The following is an 18,925-nucleotide window of genomic DNA, read 5'->3' as shown; positions in this document are numbered from 1 at the left end:
GTGAACATTATTTAAAAAAAAAAAAAATCTATCAGTTTAAAACAAACAATTATCAATGCACATTTTTCCTGTGGAAAATTAGCTACGATAGGTGAGTATCGAAACCACTTTATAATATGCGGTTTTCAAATAATAAAAAACAATTAGAGATATTTTTCACATAAATAAGATTGTGAAAGTTAATGTAAAAAACTTTGGTGATTTTTTTCATTTTAACAAAGATATATACATGTTACAAAATGGTTAAATCCTCGTGACTGTACTCTCGTTGTTTTCGCTTTGATAGGCCAAAATTGATATGTTCATTAGCTAAAACTAGAATTTGACATGTGCATCTGCATCGGTGCTTGTATTATTTTATGGTTCAAATAAGATTAGTTGTCTTTTTAAACGTTTTCAAGTTGATTGATCATCTATCCTATTAAAAGTGGAGTACACATGTAAAATAACCCTTAATGTTTCTTAGTAATTACGAATCCTTGCCACTGGCTTTATTAAAAACAATTTGGCTAATCAATCTAAATATTTCACGTGAATCTGACTAAAAAAGCCCATTACGTTTATGGTCTACAATTTTTTGGGCTGCCATTTGTAATCAAAACGAAAATGCCTTTAAACGAAATGGTTTCTCGGAGTTTGATTAATAACCTAAAAACCAAAACTAACCATTTCGTTTAAATTGTGATTTTTATTTTTTTTCCAATTTATATCACCACCAATTATTAAAACAATTAATCGGATTATATCAAATCTGTTAAGAAATTGAATAATCGTTCCTTAAATCTTTGACAATCTTAATTACTTAACATAATAATCCCCTACATTTAAAGTTTCACATTTAGAATAAATATCCCCACCTATCATTAAATTGATAAATCAGATAATATCAATTCAAATTTGTTAAGAAATCAAACATTCCTAAAATCTTGGACAATCTTAATTACTTACTTACTTGATAATCACGAAATTATAAGTTGAATTGATTACAATAAGTATATTCCTATCATTAAAATCTAACTAACTACGTAATCAAAAAATAAAACATATCAAATCTTTGAAAAATATTCTTAACATTAAGTATATTCCTTATTTACCCGACTTGCTCATCAAGATTTCTAATTAATAATTATGATTTAATTCTCATCCGTATCTCACCTATATATCTATATATACCATGAGTTGCATGCTAAAGAACCTTATTCACGGTGCGATCAAAACCATTACAAGAAAATGATGACCAATGTAATCCTCAACCCTGTCAAAACCTTGAAGCCATATAAGACTAAATGGCGATCCCAAGTGAAATTTTTACATTCCTGGCGACAAAACACTTCATTTGGTGGAGAGACTCTTCAAATGGTTCTAACCGATGAACATGTAAGTTTCAAAACACAATCAATCATTTCTTTTCTGTTCCTTGCTATCACCAACTTACATTATGTTGTGCTTATTTTGTAGGGTGAAAAGATTCATGCTACGTGCAAAAGGAATCACATTCAAAGTGTTCAGCGAACACTACCACTGGGGAAATGGCGTGTTCTCACAACGTTTACCGTTTCCCAAGCATCAGGCCAATATCGGCCAACCATCCATCCATACAAGATGACGATCAGTGATGAAACTGCCATTACAAATTCCGACATAATTGAAGATGACATCTTTCTATCTCTTGCCAAATACGAAGACATCATGGATGGGACCTTAAAGACCCACTTTCTTATTGGTAATGCCTATATGTCGATCTTTCTGACTACTATATTCCAGTTTTGGTTTTGAATTTCAAATTTTATACTAACATGTTTTTTTCTTAAAGATGTCATGGGGAAAATTGTAAGCCTTGAACCAGTTCAAACCGTGCAAGTGAAAGGAGAAGACCGGAAGAAAGTTCAGTTTCGTTTGGTTGACTCAAGGTACGTTTTGGTTTGAATTGTACGCTGTTGTCTTTTACTTGCACTAATTGCTGTGTTTTTTTAGTGGTAAGGACATTGCATGTTGTTTGTGGGGAAAATATGCTGAGCAATTGGAGACTTATGTTGAACGTGAACAACCACTGATCTGTTTGATCAGATTCGCCAAAATAAGTTTCTATAGAGGTATTATTATTACCGTGTATTCATATTAGAGCTTCACTTATATTGTACATCTTTTATGTGCTCAATTATATCTAAATGTTTATAGGTGAGGTGCAAATAACAAATGCATTTGATGCGTCCATTGTTTATCTTGATCCAACAATGGAAGAGGCATTAAAGTTCAAGGAAAAGTAAGTTTTCATCACCTAACTCTGCGATTTGGTTATATTAATATTTACTTTGACATTTGTATTGTCTACATTTATGTATAGGCTGATGGAAGGCGAACTCCCTCTTTCTCTTATTGAGAAGAGAAATGGTAAGAAGGAGGTTGTTTTACAAGAAGAGGACTGGAATGGTCTTGAGATCAAGACGATCTCTGAACTCTTTGTTGCAAATCAGGTTATATTCATAATCATGAGTTTTTATTTAGAAAGTTATTTAGTCTCTGTAGACTTTTCTAAACATAACATGGTCATAACAGATTTAATCTAAAGGTGCATATATAATTGTAGGTGGAGAACTGTAAAATCATTTATTCAATTGAAGCTATTGACACTGATTGGTCGTGGTTCTATTTTGGGCATAAAGGTTGCAAACATCGTGCTATTAAAATTGGTAAAATTGTTCCTTCAAGGTCAAACAATGATAACAAACAACTCTGGCATTGTGGGAAATGCCAAGCTAACATCACTGAAGTTGGTACCTGTGTAAGAACATTTTTTCTGATCTTAGTAGTTTATTTCATATTTCTTTATATTTCAGACCACTCTAACTTATATCCGTTTACTCTAATAGATTTAAGCTTCATTTGATTGTGAGGGATGACATAGAAACATGTAAGCTGATGCTGCTTAACACTGTTGGTATGACCATTGTTGGACATGAAGCTGTTGATCTGTGGGATGGCCCCTATGATGAGGTAAATTTTGGTTTTTGCTCTTAAATAAAATGATTACAATATGCGCCAAATTTTAATTTTGTAACCTCTACACAGATTAAAGATCCAGACCTCCTACCAGAACCTATCAGAGATTTAGTTGGAAATCTTTTTGTTTTGGCATTTCTGTAAGCTCTGACAATGTGACCAATGGGGCAGAAACATTTAAAGTTCTTGAGGTCTGGTCTAGAGATAAAATTCTTCAAGTGGAATCCCAATCCGAGCCTAACTCAATGATTGGCACATCATCTTCTACCATGTCTTCGTGTGATGTGAGTTTTTTTTTCTATATTATACATACATCGTAATATTTGTATTTATCTTATATTATAATTTTGATGAGGATTTAATTTTGTATATTAGGTGCTCATGCTGGAAGTTGCAAGCCATAATGAATCAGAAGAATGCAAAACACCTTTTCCAAAACGCAAAGAGGAAGATGCTGATCTCCCAGACAAAATATCAACTTCTAAAAAGTTGTGTCGAGCCTCAATCAAAGTGGAAAAGGAAAACGAAGAGTAACACTGCGAATTGTGTTTCTTTTTATGTTGGTTTTTTCTACGTTTTAATCTTTATTTTTGCATTCTTCTATTCAGAAACAATAATTCATTTTACTATTTATTTGTTATTTCAGCAATTTTAATAAGAGTATTGTTATTTTCTCAAATAATAGATGATTTTTAATGTTTTTCAATTTCATATGTTAAGTAAAAAAAACACAAAACCTTCGTATAACTAACCAAGTTTCACTATCAATAAAACAAAACAGTTCCCCTGTCAGTCCTAGCACTTTCTAACTATATATATAGTATGATAAAAATACATACCTTATGATACTTAACAATCTTATGGTACTAGATGAAACATAAATATATATTCCTTGGTCCTTTGTTCTTCCACCTGTTTGTAAAAACGTAAACATGTTAGTTTGGTACGTAGGATCTATCACAACAAATCTTAGAATTAATAATTAATAAACTATTAGTTCATAGCTATATATCAAAGGAACACGTTTTATGGATATTTATTATTAATTTTTATAAATATATCAATTATATAAAATTGGGATTCCAGAATATTAACTAATATATTTACTTCCTATTTTTATAAGCAGGCAAAATAACAAAGGTCCTAATTCTTAGGTTATTAAAAATCACATTTAGGATTTTATCCCCAAAAACATAAACATTTTTGCCGACTCCTTCTTCCTCCCTATTCCTCGATTAAATCCTAAATGTTCTGAAAACACTATTAGGAAGTCTAACTATGAAGAAGAAGAAAACAGTTCACGACAATGGAGATCGGACTAATAACAATATCACTCCAGAGACCTGCAAAGATAAGCAAACATTCAGCAATGCAAGTCAGTTTTGCACAAATTCCATCACAAATGCAGACATTCCATTGCGATCAGTATATTACAGACTGTTTGAGGGTCTTGAAAATCAAATTGTTCCATGTAATACAAATTCCATATATCAGCAAATCAGCATGCTATCACCCCAGACACCAAGAAATATACGGAGATTGCAACTTGGTGAGTGTAGCATCTAAGACGATTTGACATTTTGTATAGATTTACAGGTTCTAACATGCAACTTCTTGGTGTTAAACAATTTTTAGGACTTGATACTTTCCGTAACCAAACATCACATTCCCCAAAACAGAGCAGCTGTTTGATCGTGTGACTATTGCTGTGGAACCGCCAGATCACATTGTTGCTAACGAGTTGGGCAATGAAGACATTACTGTGGAAAAGATGGAAAAGAAAAGAAAAGAACTTAAGGACTTTTTCGATTGCAGGTATGGAACTATTACAGAACATCGTACCTGATTTTTAGATGTGATACATATTTACGTTTCAAATTGTCTATTTCTCTTATGCAAATATGTGTCTTCTTGTGAATCAGCTTGGCGAATCTTCAAATTTCCTATTCACTATCGATCAACTGCTGTTGAAAAGCTTAGTTTTCATCTACCAGGACAACAAGTGGTTACTTTTAAAGGAAAGGACAAGCTGAAAGTAGTGATCAGTCGTAAGCTCATTGAAAAGACAATGTTCTTGGCATGGTTCGAGTTGAATAAAATCGATGAGTTTGCAAGAACACTAACTTATGCCCAGATTCCTATCTACTATATCTTTGACAAAAGGTCTAAGAAGTGGAAGAAGCGGAAAAGAGGTTTCTGTTTAGGAAGAATAAATTATGCTCCTCGGATACAGGAAGCAGCTTATTTCTTGCGCATATTGTTGAACATTGTCAGAGGGCCTACCAGTTATGATGACATTAAGACCTACGAGGGAGTTCTCTATCCTGAATACAACGATGTATGTTTTGCTCGTGGATTATTAGATGATGATCAGGAGTACATTGATGATCTTGTAAGGAGAAGCTATGAATGCTCTGAAAGTGATCTACGACAAGTGTTTGTTATTATGCTTATGAGTAACACTCTGTCTCTTCCAGAGGTCGTATGGGAAAACACGTGGCAGCATTTGTCTGAAGATATAGAGCATAATAGAAGGAAATATTTGAATAGACCAGGTTTGAACTTATTACTATGGACGTGATTATGTAATTTTATTACCTATGTGGAAGCCGCAAATATATTTTGATCATGTATCTTATACGTAAATTTTTTTATTGGTAGGACTGGTGTTGAGCGACAATGACAAAAAAAAGTATGCCTTACTAGAGATTGAGAAACTGTTGAGGCGTAACGGTACGTCTCTACCAAGATTAACGAAGAACCCAAAGCTGCCAAAGACAAGTACGCAAGATTTTAATGTCTTGATAGTAGATGAGCGCAGCTATGATCGAAAAACATTGTTAGAGACTCTTGATAGAGATGTTCCGAAAATGACAGATGAGCAAAAGGAAATTTATGATCAGATTCTTGTTGCTGTGAATCAAGGAAATGGTGGAATGTTTTTTGTTTATGGATTTGGTGGAACTGGGAAAACTTTTCTCTGGAAGTTACTTTCTGCGGCTATTAGATGCCAAGGAGATATTGTTCTAAACGTTGCATCAAGTGGCATTGCTTCTTTGTTACTACCAGGAGGTAGGACTGCTCATTCAAGATTTGGTATCCCATTAAATCCAGACGAGTTTTCATCATGTACTATGCAGCCTGGAACTGATCAAGCTGATTTAGTCAAAGAATCATCACTCATTATATGGGACGAAGCGCCAATGATGGGCAAACATAGTTTTGAAGCTTTGGATAGGAGCTTATCTGATATAGTTGGGAAGCATGCGAACCAGCCGTTTGGTGGAAAAGTTATTGTCTTCGGGGGTGACTTTAGGCAGGTTCTTCCTGTTATAAATGGAGCTGGTAGGGCTGAGATCGTTTTGGCTTCTCTGGATTCGTCATATCTTTGGGAGCACTGCAAAGTTCTGAAGCTCACCATGAACATGCGTTTGTGATCGGATGGTTTGTCACCAGAAGAGGCTGCCGATCTTAGGGATTTTTCTGATTGGATATTAAAAATTGGGGATGGTAAACTTGCAGAGCCTAATGATGGTGAAGCCGAGATCGATATTCCATCAGAGTTTCTTATAACAGACTCCAAAAATCCTATAGAAGCAATCAGCACAGCCATTTATGGTGATACTGCTTCTCTACATGAAAAGAAAGAGGCCAAGTTTTTTCAAGAGAGAGCTATCCTATGTCCGACTAATGAAGATGTCAATATGATTAATGACTACATGCTAGATATGCTGGATGGTAAATTTATTTATTCTACATTCTTATTCGCTCTTACTTAGATGTATACAATATATGTACTAATGATTGAGTTTTGCTTTCAGGTGATGAAAAGATTTACTTAAGTGCCGATAGTATAGACCCAAGAGATAAGGGTTCAGTCAACAATGAAGCACTAGGGCCTGATTTTCTTAACACTATTAAGGTGTCTGGTTTGCCTAACCATAGTGTTAGACTGAAGATTGGTTGTCCAGTCATGGTTCTGCGAAATATTGAGCCTTCTGCTGGGTTAATGAATGGCACGAGACTACAGATCACTCAACTAATGGACTTTATGGTTCAAGCTAGGATAATAACTAGAGAAAAGGTTGGAAAATTAGTACATATTCCTAGATTGTTGATAACACCATCAGATACTCGACTGCCTTTTAAGATGCACAGGAGGCAATTGCCATTGGCAGTGGCGTTTGCTATTACAATAAACAAAAGCCAAGGGCAATCCCTATCCGAAGTTGGTATCTTTCTACCAAGACCTGTTTTTTCACACGGACAACTCTACGTGGCTGTGTCTAGGGTGACTTCTAAAAAAGGTTTGAAGATTCTAGCTGTTGACAAAGATGGTAAACCTCAAAAGAAAACTACAAATGTTGTATTCAAATAGATTTTTGCTAATCTGGAAGAATATGTTTGACAAGGTAAATATTTTTATTTACTTGTAATCTTTCTATTTTGAGCTAAACATACACAGATAAGTTATTTTTTTACTTATTTTAGCCAATGCAGGTTTAAGATGTCTACAAACAAGACAGGCGTAGTTTCTGTATGTGCTATTCATTGTCAAAACTAAGCCCTTTTTCTTCTTATTGTCTGTTTTTTTAGCTCAAAGAATGAGTTTTATTTGTACTATTATTTTAAACGTTGTTATTCTTATTAAGTAAATTGGTCATAACACAGTCATCCAAACAACATGCAATTTATCAAGCGGTGAGATCAAGTTAAAAGAAAACAAATAACTATAACTGTTGACAAATCACAAGAACAATACTATATGTCCTACGTTAATTTAATCTTATGATCATTCTATAACTCAATGTGTCTAATAGATTAACTTCAGCAACAATTTACTAACCTTTTGGTTTTTGACCCGCTCTGTTGTCAGCTTCATTGTGCACTTTGAGAATAAAAAAACTGAATTCTATTACCTGCATACGATATATTATGTTCAAGTAAATAAAAAAATCTCAATGAAGACGTTTATTTTACTAATATCAATCATCTTATTATCTTTACAAGTTTCTATAAAACATTCAAGCAATCTAAACAATCTCTAAGTACTTTACAACTCACAGGTATTTTGAGTATGAATAATAAAGAACTTATCTTTTTTTCTTTCATGTCGGCTTCCCCTGTGTTTACGGATCTGCTCTTCTCTCGATCTCGATCACAATTAAAACTCAACTCTTATCACAAAACATCACCACAGCCGCATCCGACGTTTCTTCAATTGATGTATTGAATGTTCACTTTTGCTTCGTCTATGTCTCGATTTCGTACTCAAACAAGAAAACTATGAACAGGAGACACAAAAGGCAATTCGTTAATCTCAAACAGAGTATAACGAATTGATCTTTAAAAAACGTATACAGAGAAATTGGTACCTTGATACTGTCGATTAATCCATACATTACATCTTCTAATTCAAAATCCCATTGAAACTGTCTGAGATTCTCCTGTTGAACTCGCCATCTATCTCCCTCTGTTTGGCTTCTCTTTCGATGTGATAGTTTTTTTTTTGTCGTCTAACTGGTTTTTTTCCTGCGTAAAGTTGTTAGATATCTAATTGGGCTTTTGTTATTAAACTTTTTCTCTTAAATGTTTATCATCAGCAATTTAAAAACCCATTTAATAATAATATATATTGCTTTAACTATATATTATCTAAGTTAGGTTCTAACTATGTACATATTTAAAAAAAAAATTGGAATTCGATTTTACTGATATACATAAATTCTGTCAAACTATATTTGATCTATAACTAAATAATGTTAATAATCAAATATGTACTTATGCATTTATAAATATTAAAACATAATATTTTACCTCATGCAAGTGAATGAGTATAAAAATTTATCAAATATTTTTTTATTGACTATAAAATTAACAAACCACCACAGACAAACTATATGATTAACAAAAATCTGTTTCAATCATTTAGATATAAATAACTAATGTAATTCAACATTTACATTTTTTTATATCACCATATAATATAAGATATTTAATATCACAATTACATAATCTATGATAAATACAATAACAATTCAAACGGAAAACAAACACCCACGCGGGCGCGCGGGTCAAGGTCTAGTATGTCATTAAATATGCAGATTTTCAAAATAGTATTTTATGTAACACATTTGCCATTAGATATCATTTACAATTGTTTGGGCGGGTTTTTTTTTTAAATGCTACTTCTTTTTCTAGTTTTTTGTTTTCTGATTTGATTTTACAGTAAACATTTTAAAATCATATATACATTTTACATTATATATATTATAACTCTATAACAATATCATTTACAATAATATGCAGATTTTCAAAATAATATATTATCTATTAAAATAGAATCTATCCTATTAAAAGTGGAGTACACATGTAAAATAACCCTTAATGTTTCTTAGTAATTACGAATCCTTGCCACTGGCTTTATTAAAAACAATTTGGCTAATCAATCTAAATATTTCACGTGAATCTGACTAAAAAAGCCCATTACGTTTATGGTCTACAATTTTTTGGGCTGCCATTTGTAATCAAAACGAAAATGCCTTTAAACGAAATGGTTTCTCGGAGTTTGATTAATAACCTAAAAACCAAAACTAACCATTTCGTTTAAATTGTGATTTTTATTTTTTTTCCAATTTATATCACCACCAATTATTAAAACAATTAATCGGATTATATCAAATCTGTTAAGAAATTGAATAATCGTTCCTTAAATCTTTGACAATCTTAATTACTTAACATAATAATCCCCTACATTTAAAGTTTCACATTTAGAATAAATATCCCCACCTATCATTAAATTGATAAATCAGATAATATCAATTCAAATTTGTTAAGAAATCAAACATTCCTAAAATCTTGGACAATCTTAATTACTTACTTACTTGATAATCACGAAATTATAAGTTGAATTGATTACAATAAGTATATTCCTATCATTAAAATCTAACTAACTACGTAATCAAAAAATAAAACATATCAAATCTTTGAAAAATATTCTTAACATTAAGTATATTCCTTATTTACCCGACTTGCTCATCAAGATTTCTAATTAATAATTATGATTTAATTCTCATCCGTATCTCACCTATATATCTATATATACCATGAGTTGCATGCTAAAGAACCTTATTCACGGTGCGATCAAAACCATTACAAGAAAATGATGACCAATGTAATCCTCAACCCTGTCAAAACCTTGAAGCCATATAAGACTAAATGGCGATCCCAAGTGAAATTGTTACATTCCTGGCGACAAAACACTTCATTTGGTGGAGAGACTCTTCAAATGGTTCTAACCGATGAACATGTAAGTTTCAAAACACAATCAATCATTTCTTTTCTGTTCCTTGCTATCACCAACTTACATTATGTTGTGCTTATTTTGTAGGGTGAAAAGATTCATGCTACGTGCAAAAGGAATCACATTCAAAGTGTTCAGCGAACACTACCACTGGGGAAATGGCGTGTTCTCACAACGTTTACCGTTTCCCAAGCATCAGGCCAATATCGGCCAACCATCCATCCATACAAGATGACGATCAGTGATGAAACTGCCATTACAAATTCCGACATAATTGAAGATGACATCTTTCTATCTCTTGCCAAATACGAAGACATCATGGATGGGACCTTAAAGACCCACTTTCTTATTGGTAATGCCTATATGTCGATCTTTCTGACTACTATATTCCAGTTTTGGTTTTGAATTTCAAATTTTATACTAACATGTTTTTTTCTTAAAGATGTCATGGGGAAAATTGTAAGCCTTGAACCAGTTCAAACCGTGCAAGTGAAAGGAGAAGACCGGAAGAAAGTTCAGTTTCGTTTGGTTGACTCAAGGTACGTTTTGGTTTGAATTGTACGCTGTTGTCTTTTACTTGCACTAATTGCTGTGTTTTTTTAGTGGTAAGGACATTGCATGTTGTTTGTGGGGAAAATATGCTGAGCAATTGGAGACTTATGTTGAACGTGAACAACCACTGATCTGTTTGATCAGATTCGCCAAAATAAGTTTCTATAGAGGTATTATTATTACCGTGTATTCATATTAGAGCTTCACTTATATTGTACATCTTTTATGTGCTCAATTATATCTAAATGTTTATAGGTGAGGTGAAAATAACAAATGCATTTGATGCGTCCATTGTTTATCTTGATCCAACAATGGAAGAGGCATTAAAGTTCAAGGAAAAGTAAGTTTTCATCACCTAACTCTGCGATTTGGTTATATTAATATTTACTTTGACATTTGTATTGTCTACATTTATGTATAGGCTGATGGAAGACGAACTCCCTCTTTCTCTTATTGAGAAGAGAAATGGTAAGAAGGAGGTTGTTTTACAAGAAGAGGACTGGAATGGTCTTGAGATCAAGACGATCTCTGAACTCTTTGTTGCAAATCAGGTTATATTCATAATCATGAGTTTTTATTTAGAAAGTTATTTAGTCTCTGTAGACTTTTCTAAACATAACATGGTCATAACAGATTTAATCTAAAGGTGCATATATAATTGTAGGTGGAGAACTGTAAAATCATTTATTCAATTGAAGCTATTGACACTGATTGGTCGTGGTTCTATTTTGGGCATAAAGGTTGCAAACATCGTGCTATTAAAATTGGTAAAATTGTTCCTTCAAGGTCAAACAATGATAACAAACAACTCTGGCATTGTGGGAAATGCCAAGCTAACATCACTGAAGTTGGTACCTGTGTAAGAACATTTTTTCTGATCTTAGTAGTTTATTTCATATTTCTTTATATTTCAGACCACTCTAACTTATATCCGTTTACTCTAATAGATTTAAGCTTCATTTGATTGTGAGGGATGACATAGAAACATGTAAGCTGATGCTGCTTAACACTGTTGGTATGACCATTGTTGGACATGAAGCTGTTGATCTGTGGGATGGCCCCTATGATGAGGTAAATTTTGGTTTTTGCTCTTAAATAAAATGATTACAATATGCGCCAAATTTTAATTTTGTAACCTCTACACAGATTAAAGATCCAGACCTCCTACCAGAACCTATCAGAGATTTAGTTGGAAATCTTTTTGTTTTGGCATTTCTGTAAGCTCTGACAATGTGACCAATGGGGCAGAAACATTTAAAGTTCTTGAGGTCTGGTCTAGAGATAAAATTCTTCAAGTGGAATCCCAATCCGAGCCTAACTCAATGATTGGCACATCATCTTCTACCATGTCTTCGTGTGATGTGAGTTTTTTTTTCTATATTATACATACATCGTAATATTTGTATTTATCTTATATTATAATTTTGATGAGGATTTAATTTTGTATATTAGGTGCTCATGCTGGAAGTTGCAAGCCATAATGAATCAGAAGAATGCAAAACACCTTTTCCAAAACGCAAAGAGGAAGATGCTGATCTCCCAGACAAAATATCAACTTCTAAAAAGTTGTGTCGAGCCTCAATCAAAGTGGAAAAGGAAAACGAAGAGTAACACTGCGAATTGTGTTTCTTTTTATGTTGGTTTTTTCTACGTTTTAATCTTTATTTTTGCATTCTTCTATTCAGAAACAATAATTCATTTTACTATTTATTTGTTATTTCAGCAATTTTAATAAGAGTATTGTTATTTTCTCAAATAATAGATGATTTTTAATGTTTTTCAATTTCATATGTTAAGTAAAAAAAACACAAAACCTTCGTATAACTAACCAAGTTTCACTATCAATAAAACAAAACAGTTCCCCTGTCAGTCCTAGCACTTTCTAACTATATATATAGTATGATAAAAATACATACCTTATGATACTTAACAATCTTATGGTACTAGATGAAACATAAATATATATTCCTTGGTCCTTTGTTCTTCCACCTGTTTGTAAAAACGTAAACATGTTAGTTTGGTACGTAGGATCTATCACAACAAATCTTAGAATTAATAATTAATAAACTATTAGTTCATAGCTATATATCAAAGGAACACGTTTTATGGATATTTATTATTAATTTTTAGAAATAAATATATCAATTATATAAAATTGGGATTCCAGAATATTAACTAATATATTTACTTCCTATTTTTATAAGCAGGCAAAATAACAAAGGTCCTAATTCTTAGGTTATTAAAAATCACATTTAGGATTTTATCCCCAAAAACATAAACATTTTTGCCGACTCCTTCTTCCTCCCTATTCCTCGATTAAATCCTAAATGTTCTGAAAACACTATTAGGAAGTCTAACTATGAAGAAGAAGAAAACAGTTCACGACAATGGAGATCGGACTAATAACAATATCACTCCAGAGACCTGCAAAGATAAGCAAACATTCAGCAATGCAAGTCAGTTTTGCACAAATTCCATCACAAATGCAGACATTCCATTGCGATCAGTATATTACAGACTGTTTGAGGGTCTTGAAAATCAAATTGTTCCATGTAATACAAATTCCATATATCAGCAAATCAGCATGCTATCACCCCAGACACCAAGAAATATACGGAGATTGCAACTTGGTGAGTGTAGCATCTAAGACGATTTGACATTTTGTATAGATTTACAGGTTCTAACATGCAACTTCTTGGTGTTAAACAATTTTTAGGACTTGATACTTTCTGTAACCAAACATCACATTCCCCAAAACAGAGCAGCTGTTTGATCGTGTGACTATTGCTGTGGAACCGCCAGATCACATTGTTGCTAACGAGTTGGGCAATGAAGACATTACTGTGGAAAAGATGGAAAAGAAAAGAAAAGAACTTAAGGACTTTTTCGATTGCAGGTATGGAACTATTACAGAACATCGTACCTGATTTTTAGATGTGATACATATTTACGTTTCAAATTGTCTATTTCTCTTATGCAAATATGTGTCTTCTTGTGAATCAGCTTGGCGAATCTTCAAATTTCCTATTCACTATCGATCAACTGCTGTTGAAAAGCTTAGTTTTCATCTACCAGGACAACAAGTGGTTACTTTTAAAGGAAAGGACAAGCTGAAAGTAGTGATCAGTCGTAAGCTCATTGAAAAGACAATGTTCTTGGCATGGTTCGAGTTGAATAAAATCGATGAGTTTGCAAGAACACTAACTTATGCCCAGATTCCTATCTACTATATCTTTGACAAAAGGTCTAAGAAGTGGAAGAAGCGGAAAAGAGGTTTCTGTTTAGGAAGAATAAATTATGCTCCTCGGATACAGGAAGCAGCTTATTTCTTGCGCATATTGTTGAACATTGTCAGAGGGCCTACCAGTTATGATGACATTAAGACCTACGAGGGAGTTCTCTATCCTGAATACAACGATGTATGTTTTGCTCGTGGATTATTAGATGATGATCAGGAGTACATTGATGATCTTGTAAGGAGAAGCTATGAATGCTCTGAAAGTGATCTACGACAAGTGTTTGTTATTATGCTTATGAGTAACACTCTGTCTCTTCCAGAGGTCGTATGGGAAAACACGTGGCAGCATTTGTCTGAAGATATAGAGCATAATAGAAGGAAATATTTGAATAGACCAGGTTTGAACTTATTACTATGGACGTGATTATGTAATTTTATTACCTATGTGGAAGCCGCAAATATATTTTGATCATGTATCTTATACGTAAATTTTTTTATTGGTAGGACTGGTGTTGAGCGACAATGACAAAAAAAAGTATGCCTTACTAGAGATTGAGAAACTGTTGAGGCGTAACGGTACGTCTCTACCAAGATTAACGAAGAACCCAAAGCTGCCAAAGACAAGTACGCAAGATTTTAATGTCTTGATAGTAGATGAGCGCAGCTATGATCGAAAAACATTGTTAGAGACTCTTGATAGAGATGTTCCGAAAATGACAGATGAGCAAAAGGAAATTTATGATCAGATTCTTGTTGCTGTGAATCAAGGAAATGGTGGAATGTTTTTTGTTTATGGATTTGGTGGAACTGGGAAAACTTTTCTCTGGAAGTTACTTTCTGCGGCTATTAGATGCCAAGGAGATATTGTTCTAAACGTTGCATCAAGTGGCATTGCTTCTTTGTTACTACCAGGAGGTAGGACTGCTCATTCAAGATTTGGTATCCCATTAAATCCAGACGAGTTTTCATCATGTACTATGCAGCCTGGAACTGATCAAGCTGATTTAGTCAAAGAATCATCACTCATTATATGGGACGAAGCGCCAATGATGGGCAAACATAGTTTTGAAGCTTTGGATAGGAGCTTATCTGATATAGTTGGGAAGCATGCGAACCAGCCGTTTGGTGGAAAAGTTATTGTCTTCGGGGGTGACTTTAGGCAGGTTCTTCCTGTTATAAATGGAGCTGGTAGGGCTGAGATCGTTTTGGCTTCTCTGGATTCGTCATATCTTTGGGAGCACTGCAAAGTTCTGAAGCTCACCATGAACATGCGTTTGTGATCGGATGGTTTGTCACCAGAAGAGGCTGCCGATCTTAGGGATTTTTCTGATTGGATATTAAAAATTGGGGATGGTAAACTTGCAGAGCCTAATGATGGTGAAGCCGAGATCGATATTCCATCAGAGTTTCTTATAACAGACTCCAAAAATCCTATAGAAGCAATCAGCACAGCCATTTATGGTGATACTGCTTCTCTACATGAAAAGAAAGAGGCCAAGTTTTTTCAAGAGAGAGCTATCCTATGTCCGACTAATGAAGATGTCAATATGATTAATGACTACATGCTAGATATGCTGGATGGTAAATTTATTTATTCTACATTCTTATTCGCTCTTACTTAGATGTATACAATATATGTACTAATGATTGAGTTTTGCTTTCAGGTGATGAAAAGATTTACTTAAGTGCCGATAGTATAGACCCAAGAGATAAGGGTTCAGTCAACAATGAAGCACTAGGGCCTGATTTTCTTAACACTATTAAGGTGTCTGGTTTGCCTAACCATAGTGTTAGACTGAAGATTGGTTGTCCAGTCATGGTTCTGCGAAATATTGAGCCTTCTGCTGGGTTAATGAATGGCACGAGACTACAGATCACTCAACTAATGGACTTTATGGTTCAAGCTAGGATAATAACTAGAGAAAAGGTTGGAAAATTAGTACATATTCCTAGATTGTTGATAACACCATCAGATACTCGACTGCCTTTTAAGATGCACAGGAGGCAATTGCCATTGGCAGTGGCGTTTGCTATTACAATAAACAAAAGCCAAGGGCAATCCCTATCCGAAGTTGGTATCTTTCTACCAAGACCTGTTTTTTCACACGGACAACTCTACGTGGCTGTGTCTAGGGTGACTTCTAAAAAAGGTTTGAAGATTCTAGCTGTTGACAAAGATGGTAAACCTCAAAAGAAAACTACAAATGTTGTATTCAAATAGATTTTTGCTAATCTGGAAGAATATGTTTGACAAGGTAAATATTTTTATTTACTTGTAATCTTTCTATTTTGAGCTAAACATACACAGATAAGTTATTTTTTTACTTATTTTAGCCAATGCAGGTTTAAGATGTCTACAAACAAGACAGGCGTAGTTTCTGTATGTGCTATTCATTGTCAAAACTAAGCCCTTTTTCTTCTTATTGTCTGTTTTTTTAGCTCAAAGAATGAGTTTTATTTGTACTATTATTTTAAACGTTGTTATTCTTATTAAGTAAATTGGTCATAACACAGTCATCCAAACAACATGCAATTTATCAAGCGGTGAGATCAAGTTAAAAGAAAACAAATAACTATAACTGTTGACAAATCACAAGAACAATACTATATGTCCTACGTTAATTTAATCTTATGATCATTCTATAACTCAATGTGTCTAATAGATTAACTTCAGCAACAATTTACTAACCTTTTGGTTTTTGACCCGCTCTGTTGTCAGCTTCATTGTGCACTTTGAGAATAAAAAAACTGAATTCTATTACCTGCATACGATATATTATGTTCAAGTAAATAAAAAAATCTCAATGAAGACGTTTATTTTACTAATATCAATCATCTTATTATCTTTACAAGTTTCTATAAAACATTCAAGCAATCTAAACAATCTCTAAGTACTTTACAACTCACAGGTATTTTGAGTATGAATAATAAAGAACTTATCTTTTTTTCTTTCATGTCGGCTTCCCCTGTGTTTACGGATCTGCTCTTCTCTCGATCTCGATCACAATTAAAACTCAACTCTTATCACAAAACATCACCACAGCCGCATCCGACGTTTCTTCAATTGATGTATTGAATGTTCACTTTTGCTTCGTCTATGTCTCGATTTCGTACTCAAACAAGAAAACTATGAACAGGAGACACAAAAGGCAATTCGTTAATCTCAAACAGAGTATAACGAATTGATCTTTAAAAAACGTATACAGAGAAATTGGTACCTTGATACTGTCGATTAATCCATACATTACATCTTCTAATTCAAAATCCCATTGAAACTGTCTGAGATTCTCCTGTTGAACTCGCCATCTATCTCCCTCTGTTTGGCTTCTCTTTCGATGTGATAGTTTTTTTTTTGTCGTCTAACTGGTTTTTTTCCTGCGTAAAGTTGTTAGATATCTAATTGGGCTTTTGTTATTAAACTTTTTCTCTTAAATGTTTATCATCAGCAATTTAAAAACCCATTTAATAATAATATATATTGCTTTAACTATATATTATCTAAGTTAGGTTCTAACTATGTACATATTTAAAAAAAAAATTGGAATTCGATTTTACTGATATACATAAATTCTGTCAAACTATATTTGATCTATAACTAAATAATGTTAATAATCAAATATGTACTTATGCATTTATAAATATTAAAACATAATATTTTACCTCATGCAAGTGAATGAGTATAAAAATTTATCAAATATTTTTTTATTGACTATAAAATTAACAAACCACCACAGACAAACTATATGATTAACAAAAATCTGTTTCAATCATTTAGATATAAATAACTAATGTAATTCAACATTTACATTTTTTTATATCACCATATAATATAAGATATTTAATATCACAATTACATAATCTATGATAAATACAATAACAATTCAAACGGAAAACAAACACCCACGCGGGCGCGCGGGTCAAGGTCTAGTATGTCATTAAATATGCAGATTTTCAAAATAGTATTTTATGTAACACATTTGCCATTAGATATCATTTACAATTGTTTGGGCGGGTTTTTTTTTTAAATGCTACTTCTTTTTCTAGTTTTTTGTTTTCTGATTTGATTTTACAGTAAACATTTTAAAATCATATATACATTTTACATTATATATATTATAACTCTATAACAATATCATTTACAATAATATGCAGATTTTCAAAATAATATATTATCTATTAAAATAGAATCTATCCTATTAAAAGTGGAGTACACATGTAAAATAACCCTTAATGTTTCTTAGTAATTACGAATCCTTGCCACTGGCTTTATTAAAAACAATTTGGCTAATCAATCTAAATATTTCACGTGAATCTGACTAAAAAAGCCCATTACGTTTATGGTCTACAATTTTTTGGGCTGCCATTTGTAATCAAAACGAGAATGCCTTTAAACGAAATGGTTTCTCGGAGTTTGATTAATAACCTAAAAACCAAAACTAACCATTTCGTTTAAATTGTGATTTTTATTTTTTTTTCCAATTTATATCACCACCAATTATTAAAACAATTAATCGGATTATATCAAATCTGTTAAGAAATTGAATAATCGTTCCTTAAATCTTTGACAATCTTAATTACTTAACATAATAATCCCCTACATTTAAAGTTTCACATTTAGAATAAATATCCCCACCTATCATTAAATTGATAAATCAGATAATATCAATTCAAATTTGTTAAGAAATCAAACATTCCTAAAATCTTGGACAATCTTAATTACTTACTTACTTGATAATCACGAAATTATAAGTTGAATTGATTACAATAAGTATATTCCTATCATTAAAATCTAACTAACTACGTAATAAAAAATAAAACATATCAAATCTTTG

General features: G+C 32.7%; 4 protein-coding genes and 2 pseudogenes across 4 annotated transcripts; all 6 read left to right on the top strand.

The window, feature by feature from the left end:
- The first annotated feature begins 1,602 nt into the window (after window positions 1-1,602).
- LOC125586208 lies at window positions 1,603-3,534 on the top strand. The gene is made up of 8 exons (XM_048756049.1): window positions 1,603-1,723; window positions 1,814-1,910; window positions 1,975-2,093; window positions 2,179-2,263; window positions 2,345-2,474; window positions 2,588-2,709; window positions 2,871-2,994; window positions 3,376-3,534. Exons 1-8 carry the CDS (start codon window positions 1,603-1,605, stop codon window positions 3,532-3,534), a joined length of 957 nt encoding a protein of 318 aa, XP_048612006.1.
- A 744-nt stretch (window positions 3,535-4,278) lies between these two features.
- LOC125586207 lies at window positions 4,279-6,437 on the top strand. Its single transcript, XM_048756048.1, has 4 exons — window positions 4,279-4,375; window positions 4,680-4,838; window positions 4,923-5,555; window positions 5,662-6,437. Exons 1-4 carry the CDS (start codon window positions 4,279-4,281, stop codon window positions 6,435-6,437), a joined length of 1,665 nt encoding a protein of 554 aa, XP_048612005.1.
- Window positions 6,438-7,408, top strand: LOC125586206 (annotated as a pseudogene).
- Window positions 7,409-10,165: 2,757 nt separating this feature from the next.
- Window positions 10,166-12,466, top strand: LOC125586205 (replication protein A 70 kDa DNA-binding subunit-like). Its single transcript, XM_048756047.1, has 9 exons — window positions 10,166-10,309; window positions 10,391-10,655; window positions 10,746-10,842; window positions 10,907-11,025; window positions 11,111-11,195; window positions 11,277-11,406; window positions 11,520-11,641; window positions 11,803-11,926; window positions 12,308-12,466. The coding sequence occupies exons 1-9, from the start codon at window positions 10,166-10,168 to the stop codon at window positions 12,464-12,466; spliced, it is 1,245 nt and encodes a 414-aa protein (XP_048612004.1).
- Window positions 12,467-13,214: 748 nt separating this feature from the next.
- Window positions 13,215-15,373, top strand: LOC125586204. The gene is made up of 4 exons (XM_048756045.1): window positions 13,215-13,311; window positions 13,616-13,774; window positions 13,859-14,491; window positions 14,598-15,373. The coding sequence occupies exons 1-4, from the start codon at window positions 13,215-13,217 to the stop codon at window positions 15,371-15,373; spliced, it is 1,665 nt and encodes a 554-aa protein (XP_048612002.1).
- On the top strand, window positions 15,374-16,344 carry LOC125586203 (annotated as a pseudogene).
- The last annotated feature ends 2,581 nt before the right edge of the window (window positions 16,345-18,925 follow it).

The sequence above is a fragment of the Brassica napus genome, chromosome C4, assembly GCF_020379485.1.
Source record: "Brassica napus cultivar Da-Ae chromosome C4, Da-Ae, whole genome shotgun sequence".
Classification (NCBI taxonomy): Eukaryota; Viridiplantae; Streptophyta; class Magnoliopsida; order Brassicales; family Brassicaceae; genus Brassica; species Brassica napus.
This window is presented reverse-complemented; position numbering and strand designations above follow the sequence as displayed.

What these genes read in the sequence shown, in the direction of transcription:
- LOC125586204 (XM_048756045.1), top strand. Translation starts at nt 13,215, where the DNA reads ATGAAGAAGAAGAAAACAGTTCACGACAATGGAGATCGGACTAATAAC. An exon ending in TGGAACTATTACAGAACATC is followed by an intron (nt 13,775 to 13,858) that starts GTACCTGATTTT and finishes CTTGTGAATCAG; the next exon opens with CTTGGCGAATCTTCAAATTT. An exon ending in GAAATATTTGAATAGACCAG is followed by an intron (nt 14,492 to 14,597) that starts GTTTGAACTTAT and finishes TTTTATTGGTAG; the next exon opens with GACTGGTGTTGAGCGACAAT.
- LOC125586205 (XM_048756047.1), top strand. Translation starts at nt 10,166, where the DNA reads ATGACCAATGTAATCCTCAACCCTGTCAAAACCTTGAAGCCATATAAG. An exon ending in GCATTAAAGTTCAAGGAAAA is followed by an intron (nt 11,196 to 11,276) that starts GTAAGTTTTCAT and finishes ATTTATGTATAG; the next exon opens with GCTGATGGAAGACGAACTCC. An exon ending in GGTAAAATTGTTCCTTCAAG is followed by an intron (nt 11,642 to 11,802) that starts GTCAAACAATGA and finishes TTACTCTAATAG; the next exon opens with ATTTAAGCTTCATTTGATTG.
- LOC125586207 (XM_048756048.1), top strand. Translation starts at nt 4,279, where the DNA reads ATGAAGAAGAAGAAAACAGTTCACGACAATGGAGATCGGACTAATAAC. An exon ending in GCAAACATTCAGCAATGCAA is followed by an intron (nt 4,376 to 4,679) that starts GTCAGTTTTGCA and finishes TCCCCAAAACAG; the next exon opens with AGCAGCTGTTTGATCGTGTG. An exon ending in GAAATATTTGAATAGACCAG is followed by an intron (nt 5,556 to 5,661) that starts GTTTGAACTTAT and finishes TTTTATTGGTAG; the next exon opens with GACTGGTGTTGAGCGACAAT.
- LOC125586208 (XM_048756049.1), top strand. Translation starts at nt 1,603, where the DNA reads ATGACGATCAGTGATGAAACTGCCATTACAAATTCCGACATAATTGAA. An exon ending in TTTCGTTTGGTTGACTCAAG is followed by an intron (nt 1,911 to 1,974) that starts GTACGTTTTGGT and finishes GTGTTTTTTTAG; the next exon opens with TGGTAAGGACATTGCATGTT. An exon ending in AACTCTTTGTTGCAAATCAG is followed by an intron (nt 2,475 to 2,587) that starts GTTATATTCATA and finishes ATATAATTGTAG; the next exon opens with GTGGAGAACTGTAAAATCAT.